General features: G+C 39.2%; 1 protein-coding gene across 1 annotated transcript; it reads left to right on the top strand.

Annotated features, from left to right (window-relative positions):
* LURAP1L (leucine rich adaptor protein 1 like) lies at nt 1-21,993 on the top strand. Its single transcript, XM_030470597.1, has 2 exons — nt 1-1,493; nt 21,078-21,993. The coding sequence occupies exons 1-2, from the start codon at nt 1,290-1,292 to the stop codon at nt 21,450-21,452; spliced, it is 579 nt and encodes a 192-aa protein (XP_030326457.1). The 5' UTR covers nt 1-1,289; the 3' UTR covers nt 21,453-21,993.
* The last annotated feature ends 3,671 nt before the right edge of the window (nt 21,994-25,664 follow it).

Raw genomic sequence — 25,664 nt, 5'->3', positions numbered from 1 at the left:
ACACTATATAGTTTATTTTGGAACTAGAAGATCTTTAAGGTCCCTTCCAACCCAAACCATTCTGTGATTCGAGTCATTATAAAACAGCTGGCACCCGAACAGGGTGGCTGGCATCACCCTCAACTCCCCTGACATGCAGCAGCTGCAGCTCCATGGAGGGAAGTATTCATACCACAAGATTCATGCATAAAAGACTTTTCAGTGCTGTGACAGGTTCACACAGCAACACCCAGGGCCAAGTTGCAACAGGGCACTTCCAGCACTATCTGCATGCCTCAATATCAGAGTTACAGCAACTGGCTCAGCTGCAAGCTTTGCCTTTTAAAGAGGAGGAAGAGAGTACAAAAATTACAAGGCAGGGAGGAGGGGGAATCAGCCTGCCTGCAATAAAATCTGTTTGACGAGTGGAAATAACATTCATACTGTTTGTACACTCCCATCCCTGTTAGAAAGTGATCTAGGGTCACACAGCTCAGGAGACATTTTCTTTCTTTTCTCTTCTCTTTTTTCTTTTTTTTTTTTTTTTTTCTGTTTTGTTTTCTTTTTTTTCTTTTCTCTTTTTCTTTTCCATATATTCTTTTTTCTTTATCCTTTTCATTTTCCTTCCTTCTCCTATGCTCTCCATTCCTCTCCTCTCCTCTCCTCTCCTCTCCTCTCCTCTCCTCTCCTCTCCTCTCCTATCCTCTCTCCTCTCCTATCCTCTCTCCTCTCCTTTCCAATCCACCACCACCTCTTTTTCTCCCTGTCCGCCTTTCTCTTTTTCCCTCTCTTCTCTTCTCTTCTCCCCCTCCTCTCCTCTCCCTTTTGCCCGAAGGAATACGCTGTTCTCGAGCCCAGCCCAGAAGCTCCCGGGCGGGGGCGCCCCGCCGCCGTGTCGCGTCTCTTCTCTATACATTACGGTAGGAGAGCCGCCGCGCCTCTTCCACCTGCCAGCGCCCTTTAAAGTCGCGGCCGGCCGGACGGCGCAATGACTCGAGAGTCGAGTCCTGGTGCCGGGGTGCTTTGCGGTCTCGCAGCCGGACTCCGGCCGCGTCCCCCTTTCTTTTAGGGGGACTTTTTTCTCCGTCGCCCTCACTCGCCTGGTCTTGTCTTTCCACCCGGTGGTAAAGAGCCGGTGTGGGCGAGGGCTGGTTGGCCCAGGAAGCCCCCATGCCTGCGGCGGGTCACCTGCGCGGCTCTGTCGCTGGCCCCGGCGCGGTTGCGGATTACCGCGCCTCCACTCCCCTGCCGCGGCCGCGCGGCCCCGGGTAGTGCCGGCGCCGCCGCCGCGGGCTCCTCCGGGGCAAGCCATGGAGCCCGGCGCTCCGCTAGACCTGCGCGACGTCGAGCAAAAGCTGGGGCGCAAGGTGCCCGAGAGCCTGGCGCGGCCGCTGCGCGGGGAGGAGCTCCCGGGACGTCCCGCTGCTGCCGTCGCGGCCCCCGGGCCCCGCCGGCGCCGCGCGGCCGCTCTGGCCCGTCTGGAGACGAAACTTCACCTCCTGAGGCAGGAGATGGTGAGTAGCCGGCCACCGGCCGGAGGGCCCTGCCGCAGTGCTTGGGGCGATTGCACCCTTCCCGCCCCGCCGCCTCCCTTGCGGCGGCACCGGCCCGCCGCGGGCGGCGCTCCCGGCAGGGTCGACCGGGGAGGGAGGCGGCTTTCCGCCCGCCCTGGGAGCCGGTCCCGGCGCAGACCCCGGGGAGCAGCCGCCGCTTCCTACCGGTCCGGCGCGGGGATGTGCCGCCGGGGTGGCAAGAAGGAGGCAGTAGCCCCAGTTCCTGCCCGAGCGGGAGCGGTCGACTGCTCGGTAAACGGCGTGGAGCTGGTCGGCTGTGACTCGCTGTTGGCTTCTGTTCCTCTGCTAGATAGCTAGAAGTACCGAAAGCTGCTGTACCAATAAACGAAATAACACTCTCATCTCTCTGTTGCAAATGCCTTTCTGCATCCCACCTGTTCCTTTCTGGTGACTAATACCCGAAGAGACACTAGATGTTTTCGGGCTGAAAATTTGGTCTGATATTAAGTGACACAATTTCTGGACATTGGTCTTCAGAGGTTTATTTAGTTCTAAACAGACTGCAGAAGATGCACAGTAATTCTTGAACAAACAAGTAGTTATAATTTGGCTGAGAGGGTTTTTGTTTGGTTGGTTTTTTTTTGTTTGTTTGGGTTTTTTTTTTGCCAGTGGTCTGTGGTGGGACTGTGCTGTATTTAGTTCAGAACTTATGAATTGTTTACTATGAACTTCTAACTTGTTTACTATCTTAACCTAGGAGCTTGTCCTACTTTGTATGTTACCATATCAATAAACTTATTTTTTGATGATGCTGTAAAACTGGCTCTATTCTTTTAAGGCAGCCAAAAAAAAAAAACAAACCAACCCTCTGCAAACAAGTGAGCAAGAACTAGTGAGCACTCATGAGATATGATTCCGACAATGCAGAGTACTTAAGATCTGTGAGCATAGTTGTCTTCCATATCTATTAGAGTGTAATAGTTAGGTGAAGTCTCAAAAGACTTCTTTTAGTAGCAGTTCTTTCCATAGCTCTTTCCAGTAAGCTTATTTGAAAACAGTATGGAATTTGATCTTCCTCAAAATGAGGATTTTGCTGGCAACATGTTGAGATGACTTTATGCAACTATCTTGGAACTTGGCTGTTTACAGCAAATGAAGCAATCTCATCGTATGTGAACAAGCATAATGCCATACTAGCAGCTGCTGTGCAACCTTACACATACATAAGCAAAAGGTGGGTTAGTAAGAATTTTTAAAGAATAAGCTTGGTAGGAGAAAAGGGAAATAAGGAAAGGATATTCTGAGAGTTAACAACCAAGATAATGATGTTAATCTGGAGAGGTAATTTATAAATCACACTTGCTATTGTATAGCTTCATATGGTTTAAGAGTTCTCACAAATCAAACTATCAATATGTTTTAGTCTAACGATCACTGTAGATTTCAGTTTTAACACTAAGTTCCATATTGTCAGCATAGGTCATGTTTGGTTTTTAATTTTAAGCCTGCACAAGGGTTGTAGAGTGACCTGCAGGTATCTTATAATGTAAAACTATTAGGGATGTTGGACCAAAAAGGAAACAAATAAGGCAGGCAGAGTTCTTGGCATGACTGTTTAGACATGTCATGACAATTAGGCTTATTAATGGAGGGGAGGGAAAGTGACTTGGCCTCAACACCTTTTCCTTTTGAATTGCTCTCTTCACTTCATACTTGCAAGTTTCATGTCACAATCTTCAGTTTGCCGCCTCTTTCCTCTGCCACCCAGTTTCCCTTTTCCTCGCCTACCCTGACCATGAACATGTTTTAGTCCCAACATCCCTGACCCCTCCAGTTCTTTGTCACTTTCCCAGTCAGACTGACAGACTTTAACATCTGAACTCATTGCTCATGCTCAGTAAGGGGATTTCTGCTACACACCTCTTCCCATTTGATTTCTAGTTTGAGTATGCCCATGCTTTCAGCCAGTTTATGTAATCCAGAGCATGAAAATGAGCTACCTGCCTGGGGTTTTTCTCTGCTCTCTTTAGTGACTTAAGGATTTTCCTTTATCCTTAAGGATTCTTCTTGTTCTTAGTCTGTCACCTTCCCCTATGCCATTTTCTTTTTGACATTGTACATATCTTATAAATTAAAGAACAGTATCAGGTAAAAATCACACTGTTTCTTCCTGTGTTTCTTTTTTTTTTTTCTTTTCCTGCACATCATTCCTAAAACAGAGCTAAAATTTCTGTCTAGCTTCTAATTTCACACCTCTGTAACATACTATTCTTTGCCTTCGCTGCAAGGCCTAAAAGGCCTTAAACGTGTAGAAAAGTAGTTTATAGCTGCTGCAGTTGTAAACAAATTCAAAGGGAAAATATTAAAAGTTTAGAAAAACAAGTGTCATCCATCAAGCTATCTTTTTCTAGTTGCGCTGTGGTAGCAGTTTCTGCAGCCTACTCACTGAACTTTGGATAAACACATCTGTGCTTTTTTTGCTTGCTTGCTTCAGACTTGAGACAAAATTCTGTGTTTACAGAACAAGGTCATTCAGGCTCTTTTTATCTATGACTCTGATCTAGGCATATATAAAAAACTTGACACCGGTTACTGGGGTGAAATCTTGGTCTTTGACTCTCAGCAGTACTGTCTCATTGTCTTCGTGTATTTGTGTTTTTGTTAATAAAGATATTTTGGACAGATTTTTTTTTTTTCTTTTTGTGAAAACTCGCCCTTACACAAATTGTGTAATTGTGCAGCTTGACTTCTGTCCTTTCCCACAGCTATGGTTTGTCACAATGACTGTGTCTGTGCTGACAAGTTTCTCCTAAATCTGACAGAGAAGTTTTATAGATACTGCACTAGTATGTTTTGACTTATCATTATGTTTAAATCATGGTGATCCTAAAGTTCTTGTACTAAGGGTGTATTTTATTGTTAGCTATGTTTTCTTGTCACTTTGCAGCTCATAGCTACTATAAAATTCTTCTGAGTTCCTTCAACATCCTATTGTTTGTCCCCTGCAGTAAAGAACACACTTGAACCTGTTTGTAAAGCTTGGGAGTAGACACAAAGCTTTAGCTCAGGCAGCATATGATCCATCCAGTGATCTGAGTAAATTCAAATGTACAGGAGTGGGAGCAGATGGAAGTTTTTGTTTATTTAAAACTGGAGGGCCATCTCCTTTCCTGTCAATGCACACATTGCCCTTCCAAATAAATTGATCTTACGTTCTGCCACCCCTCATGTATATGAGAAGCTAGTACTTACCTTGCTTCAGAACAAAGTAGTGATATCTGTTGGACTGGATACTTAGGAGGAAGAGAGAGGTAGTGTAAGCTTTGAGAACTCTCAGCAAATTGCCATGTCCTTGGGCTGGAAAAGGGTGAATGATATGGTGGAAGTGATTACCTCTCCTGTGTCATCTGCTGCAGGGGATCTTTGGGAGGTAAGGGTATTACCGTGCCAATATTTGACTTGGAAATGCTGGTTTTGACTGTGAGTTAAAGCACCTGACAGATTGGTGGTGGGTAGGTGTGGCCTTGAGGCTTGCATCTTGCTGCTTCAGATCCTTTTGCTGTTCCCACTATATGGTTCTTTTCCCCTTATGCCTGATTTCTTAATCCTGATTTTGCTGGTAGTCACTCGAATCACCAATAAAGCACCACGGAGTATCTTTCTTGAAATGAAAGGCCTCCTTTCCCTTCTTTATCATGTTTTCCCCACCAGGGCCATGATGGAGACTGTATTGAATCCTGCAAACCTTTGAGGCAGAAGGCCATCAAGTAACAGGGACAAACAAGACATAATTGGCAGTGTGGGTCAAAACACTGAGCTCTGGTCAGCCTAGGATGTGATGAATACTTCATACTAGCCAGTATGCCCATGATTCAGTATGAAATTTGTCACAACAGTAATATTAAACTCTTTTTTTTTTTAGGTGGAATTTTAGGTGGAATCTTCCATTGGGGGATTAATAATAACCTTTTATAACTGCAGTCTTATTCCTGTTATATCATGCTCCTGAGGTCACCATTCAATATGTATGACTCCAACAGCTACACACTGCAGTAAATAATCAGTGAGGTTCGTTCGGCAGACCAAAATGATACTGCTTCAAAAGCCTCATTTCCCCTTCACAAGTTCTAGGGTTACTCAAAGAGAGATTTTCCTTAACATGAAAAAAGTGTGTGGGTTTGCTTTTTTTTTCCTTTTTGTTCAAAAGTTTCCCAAATCAACTTTTTATTGCCTCTTTGAGAGCTAAAAAAGCTAAATCAAGTGTAGTCTGTGTTACATGCAATAAAAAACATTAACTTTCCATAAAACTATTTCAGGCAGAAAAGGTAAACTGGGTCCTGGAATTGAGGAGTAAATGCAGTGCTGGGACTTCAGGTGAGTCCTTCCAGTGAACACTGTTGAGGATCAAATATTCATGAGTCTGAAGGCCAAACTGGGTTTTCTGAGTGTAGCAGTTTTTAGGGCAAAGCAATAAAGAAAATGGAAACGATGCTATTGCCAAGAAGCTGAGTGTGTCCAATTTAGGCTAGAGCTATTTGGGGTAGAGACTTACTCCTATACTTTCTCATTAGTTGAGTTTTTTTCCATTTGTTCTCATTCTATCTTAGTATAACTATTTTTAAAAGGCTAATTAATGTGGAGTCCTAACAAAATGAAGCAGAAGTAAAAGTACTTTTTACTGACTGGAATTAAGGCAAATACGATCATTGTGATGCCAGTCCTTTGCTTTTTTTTTTTCTTTTTTAACATATCCATAGCATGTAAATGAAGGCACAGGCTTTAGGGCAGAGCTGCTGTACCTATATTCTACCAGCTCATAAGAGTCTGAACAACTTCAGATTTGCTTAGATTTGGTAGATCCACAGTTGTGGGTGGTCTGCCTTTATTAGTTTCTTTAAAGGACCTTCTTAAAAAAGTCAACAACCGTGATATGAAACATCTCTTTAACACATGCTGTAGTTACAAGCTGCTAAATTCAGTGTTTTGTATGATAACATCAATTGACTTAACTGAAGCCAAGATCTGGTTCAGTGTGTCTAGTCAGCAACACAAAGCCATGTATCAGATGCTGGTTTTCTATTAGATTAATTGAAATTTTTGCTTAAAAACTTGATTGAAGATAAAATCTTAAATATGAAATTACCAGTGGCTAAGCCTCAAGCCTACGTAGGAGAGTTTGATTGACCTTGGTTTCCTAGCGAGCAGTTATTTAGTGAATTACTAAATGAGGCTTTTCTTAGAAATAGAAAGACAGCATACAGAAATAAAAATGCACTTATTTCCCCAAGTCCTCCTGAAAGTTCACTAAAAAGGGAGGTAATCTTGGATCTTGCTAATGAGTTCTCTCCTTCATACCCTCTGATTAGCATGATGTAGTAGAAGAGTTTGTAATTTTTGCATAAAGTGCAGATTGGGCAGTGATATCAAGATACTTGAGTTAAAAGGGATTTGTAGATTGAACCTTAGGGAAAAAGATCAAATCTTTCTGAAGATTTGCAAAGAAAAAATCGCAACCTAATTATAGTACCAGAACTTTGCCAAGTTTTCCGTCTTTCAGACCATCTTTGGAAGGACAAGGTGAGCAAGGTTATTTAAATTAATACATATTTAAGTGTGTCTTTTGACTGGCAAATCTCATCCAGTGCCTGACAAAAGGATTCGAATTATGGAACATCTTTATGTTGTACTCAGTCAGTGCTTATGGCTGTTCTCATTCAGCTATAGCAGCCACTAAAGGGTTTAAGTCCCTGGGAAGTACAAGTGAATATGCTTACGTTATTAGCTACTGCTGGACCAAGAGTCTGTGAAACATTGCTGTTCCCTTACCTAGCAGCATCAGTGTGAGATACAAGTGCTTCTGTCCCATGTATGGATCATCACAGTAGTGTCAGAGATATTTCGAGATTTCCAGTTAGACTGCTCATGTATGCTGAGACATTTGCCAGCCCTTATTTCAAAGAATATATATTATGCTTTCATGTTGTTTCCTTCCTGATTACTTTGTTTCAAGGGAAGAGAAAGCATTTCATCTTTGATGTTGCTTTTTAAAGTGCTGACAATTTTTAATAAAAAGACATCAAGACTAAACCCCTTCTTCACACACTGCTAAAGTTTGTGTGACTTATAATAGCTTTTAACAAATAGATTACAAACTTTCTGATGAAATCAGTAGAACAGCATGATTTTCATAGAATAGCCCAGGCTGGAAGGCATCTCAGATCATCTGGTTTAGCCTTTCAGGGAAACGGGAGCCTGGATGAGATTATCGAGCATCCTATCTAATTGCATCTTGAAGACCTCCAGTGGGGGGGACTCTACCACGTCCCTGTGGAGGTTGTTCTAGTCATTGATTGTCCTGTCTTTAAAAAAAATTATCTCAAGATGAAACCTCAAGATGAAACAACAGGAACTGTAATTGTTGCCCCTTTTCTTCTTCGTATAGCTCCTTGTGAAGGTAGAGCATCTGTCCTCTTTGTAGCAGCCCCTTAAGTACTGAAATAATGTGGTAAAGTTTCACCCAAGACTTCTCCAGGGAGAAAAGACCTAAGTTCTGCAGTCTTTCCTCATGAGGCAGGTTCTCCAGCACTTTGATCATCATCATATTGTGTGAATACTTTGTTTTCTGTGGATGCTTATGGCTAACAATAATTAAAAATTATCTTGTGTAAGCATTAAATATGAAATGGACAATACCAAATACATATATTGAGCAGAGGTAATGGCCAACCAGTGCATTTCTACTCTTCAACACTTTTTTTGTTTCGCCTAACAGTGAATGGTTAAAGGAAAAGACTACATTTTCATTTAATTTTTAAAGATTACAAGATCTTTTGTCTGTTCTCTGTCTTCAAGCTCAAAACCTAGTAAACTTTCCACAGTGGCCATGTTTATTTCCTATGTGTTTCATTTCTGTCTGTGTCCTGGAAGAGAGGCTGGATACTGGAATCTGAAGCAAGTGAGGATGAAGTTACAGGACTGAAAAGACAGAGTACCTGAACTATTGAAAAGCAATTGGAATTTAATTAAGTTGAATGTAGTTTCTCTCGGATTTTCAGCTGCATTTATAACCATGGAAATTGGGCATCTTAAATGTAAGCAGCGTCAAAATGTAGTTCTCAGATTACTGTTTTTAAAGGTAAAGAGCGCTGAACAGAAAATTATGGGCAATCTCATAATAAAAGGGGAACTTTTGTTACGAAGGCAGACTTGTAGCCTTTGTTTTCCAGCCGTCACTCTCATAAGTGGGGCTGCTAGTTATGAGCATTTACCGGTGGTAGATTACTTTTTGCCTTCATGCCACTGTGTTGAATTTCACTTTCAACCACCCACTTACCCTTATTGGTGTGGAATGGGAGCTGGCATCTAGTAGGGCAACTGGAGCCTGAGATGGCATCAGCGGGTCATTTAGTTTCTGAATTTGAGAAGTCTGTAACTGTTTTGATAGCAATGATAAGACCACCTCAGATCAGAGGTTCGGTGCCGTACAGAGTCTGTAATTGTCTGTGTAGATATTTTTTAAATCTTACTGAAACACAGGTAAGAGGCAGTGCTTGAAACTTCAGCATGTTTTTTTGTGAATGCGAACGTACTGGAGATGGGAAAGCGATGACATTACACACTGTGATGACGCAGAAGTAGCTTGACTAAATACTGCTCTAAAATAGCTGAAACAAAAATTGCTTTTTTCACGCTTGTCAGAAAGCTATTACATTATTTACAATGCTGAAGGAACTGTTAATTGCAGCTGCTAAAAGCAACTGTAGAAGAAGGCAGGAGAAAACTGAATTTGGGCTGAAGTGGGAAGGTGTCCATCAACACAGCAATTATGAAGAGCAAGATTACCCTGTCTGGGCTGATTAGTTTATTGAACACATAGGAAAAAAACCAATACAAACCCACCCACCCCACCCAAAAAAAAAAAACCCCACAACAAAACCAAACAAGAAAAAACCCCACCCTGTATAAGACTTTCTGTCTTATACATGTATTACAAACTTTCTGATGAAATCAGCAGAACAGCATGATTTTCGTAGAATAGCCTGGGCTGGAAGGGCTCTCAAAAAATCATCTGGTTTAGCCTCTCAGGGAAACAGGAGCCTAGATGTTCTTGTTAGGAAACACCCAGGTCACTTAAGGTGTTCTTTCCTGCTGTCCTGTGGCCTTGTATGTACTGTAGTTGTTTTCAAGCACAGTTGTGAAATATCAGCCTTGTCACTGGATAGAATCACAGAATGGTTTGGGTTGGAAGGGACCTAAAAGATCAGCTAGTTCCAACCCTCCTGCCATGGGCAGGGACACTGTTTTTTGCTCAAAGCCGTATCACAGCTTTTAACATGCTTTCTCTTTGTCATCAGTCATTTACATCTTAGATGTCAGTGGGTGTCTTACCACATCTGTCTTTGTCTCTGGTGAGAGGTGGACTCTGTCCAAAGTGATTAGTGGGCCCATACAGGGCTCAGGTTCTGAAAAGCTGTTCAGCTATATACCTGAGCAGTTTTGCAAGCATCAGGAGATGCTTGATTGTGTTAAGGAAGTGTTCATGATAACCAGCTGGAAGGAAGCCTAGTCTGAAGGATGACCAAAATAAGTGACCAAAATACATCCAGAGGGTCTGTAAGCCACCTTGTGTTACAGCTTTGAAAAGTATAAACAACACAGCTCAAGTGTTTTCAAATCTGGAAGCATATTTGGATGGTCAGTTATTTTAGAAATGTCCCGTGTTGTGTTCCAGTGTTGTGGATGAGCATGTGAAATAAAATGTGTCTGAGGATTCTCCCCTTGAAGCTGCTCCAAAGGAAGCTTCCCTCTTTCCATAAGAGGAGATAAGGAGAGGACACTAGGGAGTATATATAATGTCAGGTGTTAAAGTATGCAACCTCTCCCAGAGCTTCCATGAACATGGAGATGTGCAATACTGGCACAGCTATGCAACCGTACTCTCGGCAATATAATCCTCTCAACTAACCTGGCATTTCTTAATACTTACATTTTGTCAGGGGAATGGTATGGCACATTTGTTAATTAACAGGAAACACAAACTAGCTAGACTGCTAGGAGAAGTTATGTGAATGTTTCATTTGCCGTGGTGTAAAATAAACTCTTCTCAATACTTTAAGGCCCTGCTGAGTACAATGCCAGGTGAAGTTAAAGCATTTAGTGCCTGTAAAGCAATGTTAAATTGCTATTTGACTACTGGGAATTTCAGATTTTATAAACATTCTACTGGCTTAATTTGTAATTTTGTTCACTGTTGTTAGATACCAGCTTCATTCATGACTAAAATGTTTCCAGAAGGACAATCATTTTACTGCATTGCTGCATTGGCCATGAAACCTACTTCTCTCTAGATAGAGAAGGAAGCACTCATCCAATTATATTGTAACAAATGTGCTGAGTGTTTCCAAGCTCCCAAGGTGGAAGCAAAGATAGAACAGTTCTCTTGCTTTGCATTTTTCTGAGTATTATTTTTTTTCTGTAGGAAGACATAGTTTAAAGAAATGTTCTATTTGAAATGTTTGTACTGCTTTTTGTAACTCGTGCTTATGAGACACAGCAGATACTGGACATGACTCTATACTGAGTGTTTTCTGAAAAGATTTTTTTAGTCTATAAAGCTTCAGATTCTGACTTTGACTGTTCAAATAATTATAAATGACTAGGAAAAACAGTTCTGACAGCAATGAGGAAACTGTGAAGCGTTTCTATGTAAAAAGGATCTGCATCAGTTTGTCACCTCTTCAGAAAACTAGTGAAGTGAGTATCTAGCATCCTTCCTGGTATAAGACTAACGCGCAAGTTTGGAAGCATGCCTGGAGAAGGCCTGTTCCAACCACATTGCAAGCTTGAATTTGTTCAAGTTTGGCTGCTAATACAGACTGTTTTCGGTGTTGGGCAAAGCCAAATGATGTGTGTTTGGAATAAAGTACATAATGATAAAACAGTGGCAATGTAGTGTTTTTATGTAGTTTGGTACTGAAGAAACCTTTTCATGTTCAAGAAGGTTTTCTGACTAACAGAATTTAGATGGGTCTGCACAAAAATATGATGACTTGGAGAAGTCATTCAAGGAGTTTTACAATGTCTCCGACTTTAGACTTTTGTTCTAGTCTTCTCAAAACTATTCAGTTATGAGAGGAGTGAGCACAAAGCCAGAGTGATAATTTTTAGAGGACTTTTCCTGGTGTGTGACTGCAAATGCATTTTGCCTTCACAGAGCCACTTCAACGACTGTCACATTTAATTGGCTATCCATGTGTTGTGGGAAAATTGTGCCATACACTGAAATATTTTAGTCTCAAGTGGTGGCCTCAAGTAGTGGCAGGTTCCTGGGTTTACAGGGTTTGTAGGAGAAAACTGTAAATGCTGCAACAGTAGAGAAGAAAGCCTCTTTGCAAGAAGAGAGCGGTACCACTAGCATGCCAAAGCAGCAGTAATTTTCTTCAGCTTCAGTTGCCCATGGAATTTACATACTCCTTTGTTAATGCCTAGCACTAGCTGCTGTGACTGGAGCAATGGACTGGAGGCACAGCTTCTGTTTTCCCCATAGGCAGATGAGGTAGCTCACAGTGACCATCAATTCATAGAGCTGGTATTGCAAAAGCAGGCTTGAATTTCGAGAAACTTTAGGTTTGTCTCCAGTAGTAATATTGTCATGTCTCAGTTCTGACTTAATGGAACAAGTTGTTTTGGTTTGGTTTGTTTGTTTGGGTTTTTTTTTTGTTTTTTGTTTTTTGGGCTTTTTTGAGGGGTGTTTCTTCTGTTGTTTTGCTTCTGGTTTCGGTTGGGTTGGGTTTTTTGTTTATTTTCCTTTTAAAAATAATAATAAGGGAAGGAACACTGTTGTCATGGTAAAAGCAACATTTTCAAACTTTGGATCTTCTTTCACTTTTTAGTTCTAGGCTTTTGAGCATACTTCCGCAGTGCCATTATTAAAACTAATTCATTTTTAAAGGGATAAGCAGATCTGGAGTGCTCATAAGCCAAACCTAATTCATAAATTAACAGGTATGGTTTTTGGTTTTTTGCATTGTATTCTTAAGAGCATGTTTTGGTCAAGACAAGCATAAGTAAGGCAGAGAGTGAAATCCAATAACAAAAAATAAATCTAGATGTGCTGTTGAGTCCTGGTGCTGCCTCATGTTGGTGGGGAAGACACATACAGTCCTGTGTTGTGGCTGGTGTCCAGAACACATTAGAGTGATGCCGTGGTCATCCATCTGCTGTAACACTTTCTGACACCCACAGCCGATTGTTACCACTGAATATTGACCTGAATGTTTGCAGTGATATTATCTTGTCTGTCAACATATGTGAGTCCCTACTATGGATTTTTCTGGACATTTTCACCTCTGTTGTAGTAGATACATTTCTAAGGTCAGATGCTCCTTTTATGACAGCAGTATTAGATACTTGGAAACATTCAGTAAAAACTTCTCATAGTATTAGAACCTTTTGCTCTTCTCAAACCCCAACGTTTTCTCACTGCTCCCTTTCTTGTTCATTCAACTAAGCTCTAAAATAATCAGAACCTTTTTATAAACCTTCCTTTTATATTCATTCCTACTCCTAAGGCTGGATGTTTCTGTCTCTGAATTCTGTGGTGCATCCATGTTTAAAAAGCTGATTTAGCATTTTTTATTTGGGCAGGAAGTAATGAAATAGGGACTTAACTGGCTAACCTTTATTTCTTTCCTGCTACTTGCTCTCTGATGTATAGCATGTTTCTCTCCAATACTGTAATATCTACTTAGTAGGTATTTAAGCTGTTATTTTTTACAGTAAAATAAAGAGATGGCCAAAAAAATAAAATGAACAAACAAACAAAAATATTTCCTCCCTGAGAATTTTGTGTTACAGTTAAGCATACAAGACACTTCAAATATGTGATGTTAAAAAAAAACCAAACCCAAACCCCACAACTGTACTCTACTGAGTGAATGATTCATCCAAATCATTGAGATTTTACTAGGTATTAATGCAAATGGCAGGCTGCCCAAAGATATGACAAAGAAAAAGGTCATCCATATTTCTGGAAGGTGGAAAAAAAAAGGATCATCCATATTTCAAGGAGTGGATTCTTGAGATCCACTGTTTTGTTATGGAGATAATGTAATTAAACAATTGCACAACTTGGTGGTATGCATTTTCCTGGTAAGTCTGAAGGGGATCAATTAGTATGCATAAAATTTATGTATTAAAATAGAGTGTTGTAAGAGAAATGTAAATCACCAATACTGTAATTTCCTATACCAGAAGATAACCACACTGGCATAATATTTTGTTCATAGACTTGCAAGAAATTTCCTTAAAACCTATTCATTAATTTATTTACACTCATTGCTTCCTGAGCTATCTTACTCCCTTATAAAGCAGCTCTGCCTCCTGATTATTCAGGTGGTGGCTGAGATCAGACCTGCCCACTTCCTTGCTTTAGCTACCGGTAAGCTCTGCTTACAGGAGAAGCCTTTTCTTGCTGATGTGAAATCACGCTGTCTCTCTTCTTCCTTCCCAGTTGGAAAACACTGTTTACAGAGTTATATTATGTTGCTGCCAGATTGTACAGAAGGACCTGTAGAGATGTTTATTGTAAGCATTTGGTGCAGGATTGTGCTGGAACTGCAGCAGGTTGAATCAAGGTCATGACTAGGCTAGAGCCGTTTAAACTAGCAAGGTCAAGGATGCAGACAGAAGCTGAAGACTTAATGACTGCTCACTTTCTGAACAGCTGGGACTTCAGTGATTGTAATGAATGCTGCCTAGAAATCTGCTATGAGGGTTTTAACCGTTTTGGAGCCTTCAGGAGAAGTAAGAGTATAAACAATGTATTTTGTAAAAGAAGGCAAAAATTAAGAAATCAAGATAGCCTCTGTAACCTGCTACAGTGTTCTTATTGTGACTCATTATGGAAGTATGGCTGAGAAAGGTCGGTGTAACTTGCTCAACTTGCAGAAATGAACTAGCTCATCAAACTGCAACTACAAATCAACTAAGTCACAAAAATTTAGCTTTTGTATCTTTAGCTTTTATATGTGCTCCCTTGTTGTCTGAAGATTACCACGAGCCTAAAAAACTTGAAGAAAGAAATGGGAAAATATTCCAGCAAATGTTCCAAAATATTCCATAAGTCCATGCTGAAAGAAACCAGATACACAAAAAACCCCTGATCTATATATACCGCTGTTGACTGAAATTTATTTTACCTATATCATCAATGTGGGGTAAATCACAGTCAGACAGACATGGCATAATGACAAACACTGGAGCACCTATTTCAAGTCACTGACAATCTCATCTCTGCCAGACTTTGGTCACCACCTCCACTGCTTATACATATGAAGAAATTGAACAAATGAGAGACCTCACATATAGTGTCAAGTTGATTGGGTTAGATTGAATTATCATTGTGCCTGAATTAATCCAACCTAGTTGATTTTGCGGTGAGGTGGACATGGAGCATTCCACAAGCAGTTACAAATCCACCTGTGTGTAGATGATCCCTTCCAGCTAAGGGCAGTAAACCTGTGTCTTACGCTCTGTGACATAAAAGCTCCCTGGCTTTTTGACAGGTGATGCTGAACATTGCATTCACATTCAGAACTCAATCTAGATATTCTGCTTTTTCATCTTGATTCTGAAATAACATTGCCCAAAGTGGCTTAATTACGTGAAGAAAACGGTGCAAACATCCTCAATCAGTGGGGCAATTTTGAAGTAGGCTTGAAGAGGTTTAACATCATGCATATGTGCTAATTAAAGTATTTTGAAGCTCACGCATAGACTATTAATCATTCTGTGTGTTTAAGGAGCAGACATTTGTTCTTCATCTGTCATTTGTGGTTGTATTTTAGACATGTTAGATGGAAAAGAAAGCATTTCTTTTACTCACTGGTGCTAAAAAGCTATTTTAATAATATTCTGAGCTTCCTAACCTTCAAGTGGCATGCTTCATGCTTTATGGTGGCTGCTTAACAAAAAAAGCCTGTATGTGTGATCACACTTATCCCTGTTGTAAATGTGGTAGCTCACTGACTCCAATTAAATAGTGCTTGCAAAATATTCTGAATTTTGGATTTTGAATACGTTGCTTATGGTTTTTTTAGTGTGTTATGTGTATTCTCTTACAGAATTTTTTGATGAGGTTTTATTGATGAGTTTTATATCCTTTTATATCTGCTTACAAATTTGTATCTTCATAAGACTCACGTAATTCAAAATTGCCAACGAATGTTTATTTGATTTTTCATACTCTTACCTTTCTCCTTGGGAATTGATTTTTTTAGTTACTTCAAAAATTATTGTACGGTGTTTGTAATAGCAAAAGTAACACCAGGAGAAAGTGGAATACGGCTAGCTTTTGTGAAGAAAGAAACTTCTCAGAATCCAAACCAAATTATTATTTAGACATTGATTGCTAGGGGAGGTTGGTTGGTTGGTTGGTTGGTTTTATTACATCTCAAGTGAATTTCTGGAATTCATTACTCCATGGAAAAGTGAGGTAATCTGCCTTTAGTAAAACAAAGGGTAAGTAGACATAACTGAGTAACCATGAAGCTGTTCATCCTGAATGACACAGGAAATAAATGAAATTGAATGGGAAAGTGTAAAGCTGTCTCTGACACACCCTAGAAAAGGGAAAACAGCAGTAGCATTAATATTCCTAAACCATAGTAATCACAAATATCTCTTTGGTAGAGAAAGATCCTACTGGGTTGAAATTCTGTTTGTAAAATGGGCAATAGAGATGTCTGATGTCCATTTCATTTAGCTCTTTATGTGCTAGTTCTCTTCTGCAATACTGCTCATGTACTGAACCTCTGAATATCTTTCAGTGGGGTACCATATTTTGCTACTTTTTCCATCCAACTTCCATTTATTGTGGAATATCCATCAAAAATAATACTGCTTTCAAAACACGGATTCCATAGTAGCCAACCCTAAATCAGTGTCTTGAGTCCTACGTAAGATCCTGTGCAGAGCAGAACTTCTGAGCTCAGTGACTTAAATAGTATCCTGAATCCATTAACTTGTAAGTTTAAGATTTTATGTCTTGTAGTGACTTATTTCACTGTGCTCTGGCTAAAAGATCTGTCTTGAAGGAAATGCGTTGTTATTCAGGCTCAATCGTTTCCTTTCCTTTTACTAGTGGGTTCTTTACAGCACGCAACTTCAAGGTACTGTGGAAAAAAAATGAAACTAATATCTTTAAAGTAAACCTAGGAGTATCTTTTCCTCAAACCACATTTTAGGGTTACCAGTAATATCCCTGCAGACTTCTTATAGTTAAAAGAAGCAGTAGCAGTATGTGACCCCAGGAATCTAAAAGAAAGTAATCTGCAGAAAGGCACTAGAGTTGCAGACATCTTTGACAGATTAGAATGATATTTTGAACAGAATTTTTAGCTTTGTCATTTTTGAAGGGGAAGTGGACCCACTGTGTTTGGAGCTGAGTGGAAGCCATGTCTGCAGAATGTGCAGCAGGAAAACACAAGTCCATTCTGCCCATAATATGAGTGCAGGTGTGACTTTGATCCAAAAATAAAAGGGACCAGGCTAGGGACAGCTAATGCACTATTTTGAGTGACTGCCAGGAAGTGATAATTGTCTTTGTTAACAGCCCAGGTCATGAAGAGTTTGATTCTAAAAGCAATATCCTAGTCAAGTCCTATTTGAAAAAGACTCTTTATATAAAAAACCCCATGAATATCTGTATGTATCTGTGTATACATATATGTACACATATGTTTGTATATATAAAAATTCTCTTCAATAAATTATTACAATGTTGCACAAGTTATTATGGAAGACCATAAGTTAGGCTAGTTGTGTAAGGAAGAAATGTCTTGTAGAGCAACCAATATGAGAGAGAGGGAGGCACAGAGAGGTGTTTAGGCCAGCTACCCGTTACATATCTGAAGATCTGGTGTGTCTGAATGCTAATCTGTTCTGTCCACCTATGCTGCCAGACTGCATTAATTGAAAGATGCTATTGCTTTAATTTCATTCTTTGCTCTTGCCGTGAATAGCTGATGTTAAACATTTACAATCCTTCCAGGGGAGTTGGGGGACTTGTGGTAGTGTGGATATACAAACTAAGCAAAAAGATAGAAAAGCTTGGCTGTAACCAGAATTGCTTTTTCACTCTTGTCACAGTGTGTTTCCTCTGTATGCCTCAAGTTTGTGCTGAGGATTGATATGTGCTCGCACCTTCCGTATGGTGGTGTGGTGCTCTACCTTTAACTCAAAAAGCAGCTTCATTCCGAACAGAAACTGTTTTGAAATACCTGTATTAGCTATGATACACTCTGTTTAGATTGTTTCTGGAATGCATCTGTTACTGCGCATAAGGAATCGAGCTGTCAGATATGATGAGATTTTATTGCGGTTAGTCCCTTTAGTTGAACCATCTTGGAAGTGACTTGTTTACTCCAACAGTTACATGGGTTGCAGCTACGTAGGAGAGTACGAACTAATGTGATTTTGTCTGGGCTAAAGCAGATAAGAGGCAAGAAATGTCGCACTGACATTTTTGTGTTATCAAGCAGATGATAAACTAATCCATATTAAAGAAAGATGACACCTGGTGGACTACTTTTTAATGTTTGCTTTGGGAAAATCTTTGTATGGGAGACTTGGGACAACAAGGTAGCTTGGAGGAGGAAGACTCAAGTACATAGGAATGAAAAATTTACTCCCAGTAAGGCTGTTCCACAGAAATGCTGAAGCTGTGGGTGTATTTAGAACAACAACAAATAAAAAATATATCTTGTGAACTGAATCTGAAATATATGAGATGTCTATCTAAAAGGGACTGTTTCATTAGAAGGGTATTGGTGCTAGCTCTGTTAAACATTTCCTTAATCAGCCTTTTGGGAAATTTGCTGTCTCTAAGCTTGCGTAAGCAAGTTGCTGAAGTCTGTAGTTGCATTTGAGTAGTTGGGTAATTTACTGCTTTCGTGGCAGTCTAGTTGCTGAGCAAATGGTTTATAGTGATTTATGGGTAGGACTAGAGGAACTGGCTTGAGCAGGAGGGCTACAAAACGGTCAATCTGTTTTCAGAACCTCATACCTGAAACAGTGACAGATGGACAGTATTGTTAAAACTGAATGATAAAGCTTTTTTGCACAGTACCTGGTTAGCTATATTAAATCCTGTGGTACTAGATTGAGGATAATTCAGAAGTCATTCTGGGGACTGGGGAAGGAGACTGGGAACACGTGTCAGTCTGTTACTAGCAAAGTTTGAAATATGCCAACCCTAACTATTTTATGATTCTATGATACTATGTTAATACCAGCATTAACCCTGGCCGGTAACTAAGTACCCACTGCCTATTCACTCATTTCTCTCTTCCCTCCAGTGGGATAGGGGAAAGAATTGGAAGAAGAAAAGTGAGAAAAACTCATGTCTGCATTGGAAAGACCAAGTCCACAGATTTTATTGCTGAGAACAACATCATATTGTTCAGTTCTGGTCTACTGCCACATCTCTGTTCTCTCCAAATATCTTTCCCAGCCCCAGCCTACTTGGCGAAGGTGCAGAGTGAAAAACAGCAAAGCCCTTGATGCTGTGCAATCACTGTTCAGCATCAGCTAAAACACTGGTATGCTGTCAATGCTGTTTTAATCACAGATACAGAACATAGCACCATACTGGCTGCTATGAAGCATCCCAGCTAGAACCAGTACAGTATTCTGCAGTATCTAACAGAATGAAAATACATAAAAATAACTTTTTGAACAACTGTACTGTGTTAGTGTAGGATATTGAGAAAATGACATTTGTGTATGAAGAGTACCGTGTCCAGGTTGTACTCTTGACACAACAAGATATAGCCTTTGCTTTCTGAGAATACTGATTCCATCCCATTCCACTGTATATGAACAATACAGGTGCTATATTTCTGTGTAACAATTGTGGACTTGGAGAATAGCATAAAATGTCTATTGTTTGGCATCACAGATCTTAATTGGTTTTTTCCTTATTTCTCAATTGACTGAAGATATTCAAATTTTCGATATACTGTATTGTCTTTTTTGAATTAATAATCTGGAAGTTAAGATGCTACTGCCCTATGGAAGAAAAGTATGCAATATATGTTTATATATCAGGTATAATGGTACACATTTTTGTAAAGAAGTACACTCAAATTACATATAAAAGAAAGTATTTTCTAAATGTTCAAGTATAAAGAGTGACATATCTGCATCTAGTATGCTTGATTAGTACAGTTAAAGGATGTAAGAAAACGGATAAAATATGACACAAATTACATGCTAGACATGGTATCCCTGTGAGTTAATCTGAAATGACTGGCATCTTTTTTCCGGTGGTTGTAAGCATTCATGCCCTATGCTGGCACTGTGGCAAAAGTTCATCTAGATAGACGTCTTACTGTGGCAGATGAGACTGGAAGTGTATTGTGATGTCAGACATTCAGTAGTGCTGAGGTGCTGTTGGAAAGGTCACAAACCAGTATTATCTTCTCACAGTATGGATGGAAGTAGCTTCTGGCTCTCCACACTTGGTCAAACCCAGAAACTTCTTCAGTTTTTCAGACTGCCCTTTCAGTATTTTCACTTGTTGTGTGATGAATAGGTCACACAGATTTCTATTGCCAACAATTGTGATGTTTCAGATTAAAAGAAAAAAACATGAAATAAACCCCTTGGGGCTCACCTTTTTGTGTCATCTCATTGTGGAAATTTGAGTAAAAAAGCTTATAAAGTTTCTGTTAAGGAAAACGTAGTCAGTTAACTTCAACATATCTGTGAAATGCAGCACTGTGATATTCCATTGTGCTTGACAATTAACACTTCTGTGTCTGTGCATCAACACCACAACTAAGTTGGAAAGTAAGACTTTGTTCTTAATGCATATTTTTTATTTAGGTTTGGGGGTTTTTTGCAAATTGTTGCTCTTTTTGTTAATCTGTAATAAGTGGTTGATGGCGAACTCATCATCTTCAGCTAATGGGTTTAAATAATTTCAAATTTACAGTTTCAGTAAGTTCAGTATTTCAACTCTCAGACATTTATACAACAGTTTGCAACCTGAACTCAGGGGTAGTATGAATAAAAACTGCAATGCCGCAAACCTTTTCCCAAATTATGCACATCAGAAAATTTTAGGTTACCCAAGTAGACAGAAAATAAGGGTAATTTAGGGTGAATGCTTAGCTGCCTGAATCTGCTGAGTATCCTAGAGTAGTTGTAAATGGAAATGGGGTTTGTCTTACTTCTCTGAATAGTGAATGCTATCCCCAAGAGTTGTCATAGCAGCTGTGTTTCTTGTCTAAGTGGCATTGTACTAGTGTGTGTACAAGTCTTGTCATTGAGTAGCATTCCTGTTAATGGACTGCTTGTGTAGCCTTATCACATTCCCACTTCAACTTCATTGGAAGTATAGTATTAGTATAGCAATACTTTCACTTTTTTTCCCCCCTAATTATTTAAATGGATTTGTCCTAGATGTAAAAGGTGGATTTTTTTGTGTGTTTTTTTAACACATTCATTGCCTCCAGCTTACTGTTTAGAGTTTGATTTTGAAGAAAATGAGTAATTTTTAAAATCACTTTTGCCTCGTAGGTTAACCTCCGAGCCACTGATGTGAAGCTTATGCGCCAGCTACTCATCATCAATGAAAGCATTGAATCAATCAAGTGGATGATTGAAGAGAAGACCATTGCCAGCAGAGGTAGCAGTTTGAGTGGCAGCCTGTGCAGCTTGCTGGAAAGTCAGGAAACATCCCTCCACGGCAGCTGTAACAGTTTACAAGACTGTAGTGATGGACTGGATGGAATTTCAGTGGGGAGTTATTTGGACACCTTAGTGGATGATGTTCCGGGTCACCAAACCCCTTCAGATATGGACAAGTTCAGTGATTCTTCTATTATGGAGGACCCGCAGCCTCTGCATAAGCATACCAAAATTGATTCTGATGAGTACTACTGTTTTGGTTAATGAGAATACGTTCCAGTGGGACAAAAATGCACTTGTACTTACCCTTTTTCTTTGCTGCTATTTTATTTCATGTGCAAACCTCCCAAACTTCTCTTGGAAGTAAAACATAATATGATAGTTCAATTCCACTTCATAACTTGTCTGTTGCTTCTAATACATTTTCTCCTCGGTGGATTGGGCTTTCCTCCTGAGTTTCTTTTTCTTAATTTATTGTTGCAATTTTTCATTTTTGTTTTAATTTTTTTATAATGCTATATTTACAGGTCTTTATAAGTGGTGAAGGCAAAGCTTTACCTTTAAAATGAGACATCAGGGAATGAGAGCAATAATTTTGTATTTGTTGGCGATAAAATATCTTCCAATAAATATATGTTGTGGTAAATTTTCTTGACTACCAGGTTTGGCCTTTCCAACGACACTGTTCTTATTGAGCCTTAAATCTGAATCTTGAAAATACCTCTGCAGAATATATTTTCCTTTTGTAATCAATGATATTTGATTCTGTTAAGCTGTCTTCAGTTGAAATACAAAGTATCCTAAACTTTTCTGTGTGAAGTTTCTTTCTTCTTGAATGTTCTCATCTTTGTTTAATTATGGTTTTAAATTCTGAGCTTCATTGGTGTCTTGCAGTGATGCATTCCAGTACTGGAAGCTCTGCATAAGAGTATATTTAATTTTTGTGCTTCATACCTTTCATTTTCATTGAACCTGCTGTTTTATAGGCGCAGTCTTTATCTGTAAAAAAAAAAAAAAAGAAAAAGGCATCCCGCATTAAAAATACCCAATTCTAACAGTTTGGATGCTAAAATTCCTCAGCAGAGTTATTTTAAAAATGTAATTTGAAGTCTTGATGAGAATTTTTACCTTGAAATTTTGCAGGATTTAGAGGGCTCCTGTGAAACATTTTAGAGGAGGCAACATGCTGGAAGGCATGTCCTGTTCTGCTTTTGTATGCACGCCCTCCTCCTGAACAAGTTTACTTTGTTTTTACCAAATATTACTACTTAGAGAAAGTGTTGCCCTGCTCTCTTTTTGTTTCCTATTTTACAAATAAAAGTTTGCTTTAACCTTTTCATGCCGACTGGTACAGTTGAGAGCTGCATCTAGTCATTCATACTGGAAGCAGAAAAACAGGAACAAACTGCTGTGTGGAAAGTCCTCAGCTCTTCTGGCCCATACTTTCTTGCAGAAGATTAGGAGGCAGATTTTTCTTTTAATTACTTCAGAATTGTAAAGAAACAAGATTTTATCCTTCTACAGTAACTAAAAAATAAGAATAAAAGAAATGGTATTGAACTGGACTCCAACAGATTAATGAAGGTGCATTTCCAGCTTACAGATAGTGAAAGAGATGTTCATATTTACACATAATCTAAAAGTCTTGCCATGTCTGTATTTCTACTTCTGGTAAAGCGTGAAATTCCTCGCCAAAGAAACTAATGTTTGCCAAGTATAATACAGGCTCCCTCTTTAAAATATATTTTACACATTCAGAAGGAATAAAGCTAGTATATGCAGCAGTCGACATATGTTGGTTTGGTTCATTTTGAGATAAAGTGGTAGTTTAATAAGGTTCTGCTCTCACAAGCCATGTTTCCATGGATCTGTCTTGTCCAGCCTTGATCAACATCAAAGGTGGAGGAAGATAAAAACTGAAGAAATTGGAAGTGGCAATTTGTGCTTTGTGGTTAGTTCCATTAGTTCTGAATAGAATAGATGTCTGTGTCCCTCAAAATTAAAAACCAAGTTATGTATATTGTGCTTCAGACATCATGATTTATTCAAATACAATGCAAGTGAAGAAATGTGGGGTTACCAAGCATGAGGCTTCTCAGTTCAACTTCTGAGATCAACCAGGGTACTGCAGATAGCTTGAAGGAAAACAGAGCAAACCCTCAAGTGACAATGCTGTGCTGATGTAACATTTTTAAGATGCTTATGACTGCTGCACATAGTTTGGGGGGGGGGGAAAGCTTGAAGGAAAAAATGTGAAAAAATTGTTTCTGTGTGTGCCATTGAATAGAATATCAACTCTGAATTAAAAATAGGTTTTATTGCTTTAAATTATTTGAATCTAGGGAACAGAACTAACTCCCTGGTATAAAACTGTGACTCTCTTTGAGTTTTTCTACCTTTATTGCTTGGCATGGAAGTTAAACATCAGGATGTATACTCCCTCTGAAGGTAACGAACATGCAGTATATACAGCCTTTTCTTCTCCAGCTGAGATTTTGGGCAGTAGGCCAAGACACACATAAAATTTTTCTACTATGAAGGAAATTCAAAACTATTCTTGACATACCTTCTCAAATATCCCCCAAAGTTATGCTGAAATTACATCGAGAAAAATACAGGCTGTAGCTGTCACCCACCCACTCACATCTGTAATACTGGATAAAAAGCAATTACACCAATGATAGGTTTATCATGTGGTGATTAAAAAGTCCATTTATATGGGAATCAAATCTGGCAGAAAAAAAGCTTACTACTAGAAGTGGTAGGATAAAAATGCTATATGATTAGAAGCTTTTATTCCTGAGTGGAGGTGGAGAAAGAGTACAAATGACAAAACAGAGATGCCGGGAGACTGTGAGAAGGAAGCAAGAATTTCCAGGTGTTATGTTTCTCATATCCAGGAACATGAACACTTCGAGGTTTATTTTTGAAGCATAAAATCTTCAAAGATTTAGGTTTGACTTAGATTCCTGAATTGAATTAATAGGACTTCATAGCCAAAAGATAATAATTTACTCTGACTTCCAGTTTAAGACATGAAATTTGAGTATCTCCTAAAATAAATAACTTGCAATTAAACTACAACTTCACTATTTAGAGAATGTTCAATGCTTCTTAAAAGTATATTCCCCTTGGGTAATAGTTTTGCTTTTGAACAGTTCACATGTTTCTTCCAGCTTCCTCTTGGCTTAATTGACCTTGGTCTTGCAAAATCTTTGTCCAGCAAAAAGGGCTCTGGATGCTCTCTTCTAGCATTTTAAAGAGCTGTATTCTTTTTTTCCCTGGGTTTCCTTGTAATATTTTTTTCTGATTTACAGATCTAAAAATCAATATTCAGTAGCATAAGGCAGAGTATATGAAAGCACTTTACAAAGCTATGTCTGTTTCAAATGGATAAAAAGAAGAAGAAAAAAAAGGTAGAAAAATAGCAAATATAAATCATTTATGCCCTGACATTTCCTAACATCTTGGCTCTTCTGTCACTTAGCTTGCTTCCAGGCATGACAAGCAATTTCAAGATAATTTGCAAAATCATAGGCAATGAGCAACAGCCCCAGTCCATTCTTATTTCTATACTGCTGAAGTTTTCTCTCTGAAACACATTCCACTGTGTAAGCTGTGTAATTCAGAGACAATGAGGGAGAATCGAAAAAGATGATAGATTCAATATGCTTTCTGTTTTAAAATAACTAACTGCTGCTAATAATAGGAACTAGCTAGTGAATGGATGTGCTCTGGTTCACAAGCAAACTACACAAGGAGAAAAAAAAAAGAAAAAAAAGCTTAAATTTTCACTTCTGAAAACGTGGTGCTTTAAAGATCCTGCCAAGACAGTCTCGCTGTGAAGTTTTGGTGCACTTTCAAAAAGAGCAATTAAAATTCTTTGAAATCTCCCTGCCAGCTGCTGGGTGTAGTATTGATGTCAAGGTAGCCTGTTTGTGTCTCCACAAATGCTATGAGAGGATGAAGAACCAAGCAGGAGCTCTTGGATCCATCAGTAGGTCAGAAACATTGTACTAGGACACTGTGAAGACAGATTATCATCTCTGCCTTTGGAAGATGCACTACCATTATCCTGTGAATTGAAAAAGGGTGGTTTAAAAAGGCAGAAATCTGATGTATTTTGTTAAAATGAGCCCTGACTTTTGAAGAGTAGTAAAATGCTGAAAGTACTGTCAAAATATTTGTAAGTTTGAAGTTCAAAAATCTTTCTCTGCGTTTCCCTTTGAAAAAGAGAACTGGTTAGGCAAGGTGGGTGAAGTGCTGTATGAAGTAATGTCTGGATACACCATGTAGCTGTATCTCATATAACCCTATATAATCCACTATGAAACTGTGGGGGTTTTGTTTAATAGTCTTAAACAGTTACTTAGCTGTCTAAAAAGCTAGTGCTAATGTTTTTCATGATGCCAACACTTCTTCTGAATGAAGCCTGAAATATGTCTTTGATAAAAATAATTAACTACCCAATAAACA

This window comes from Strigops habroptila, chromosome Z (genome assembly GCF_004027225.2).
Source record: "Strigops habroptila isolate Jane chromosome Z, bStrHab1.2.pri, whole genome shotgun sequence".
NCBI lineage: Eukaryota > Metazoa > Chordata > Aves > Psittaciformes > Psittacidae > Strigops > Strigops habroptila.
This window is presented reverse-complemented; position numbering and strand designations above follow the sequence as displayed.

Excerpts from the sequence above, each read along its gene's own strand:
- LURAP1L (XM_030470597.1), top strand. The coding sequence starts at position 1,290 with ATGGAGCCCGGCGCTCCGCTAGACCTGCGCGACGTCGAGCAAAAGCTG. Across the intron at positions 1,494-21,077 it reads ACCTCCTGAGGCAGGAGATG|GTTAACCTCCGAGCCACTGA; the intron begins GTGAGTAGCCGG and ends TTTGCCTCGTAG.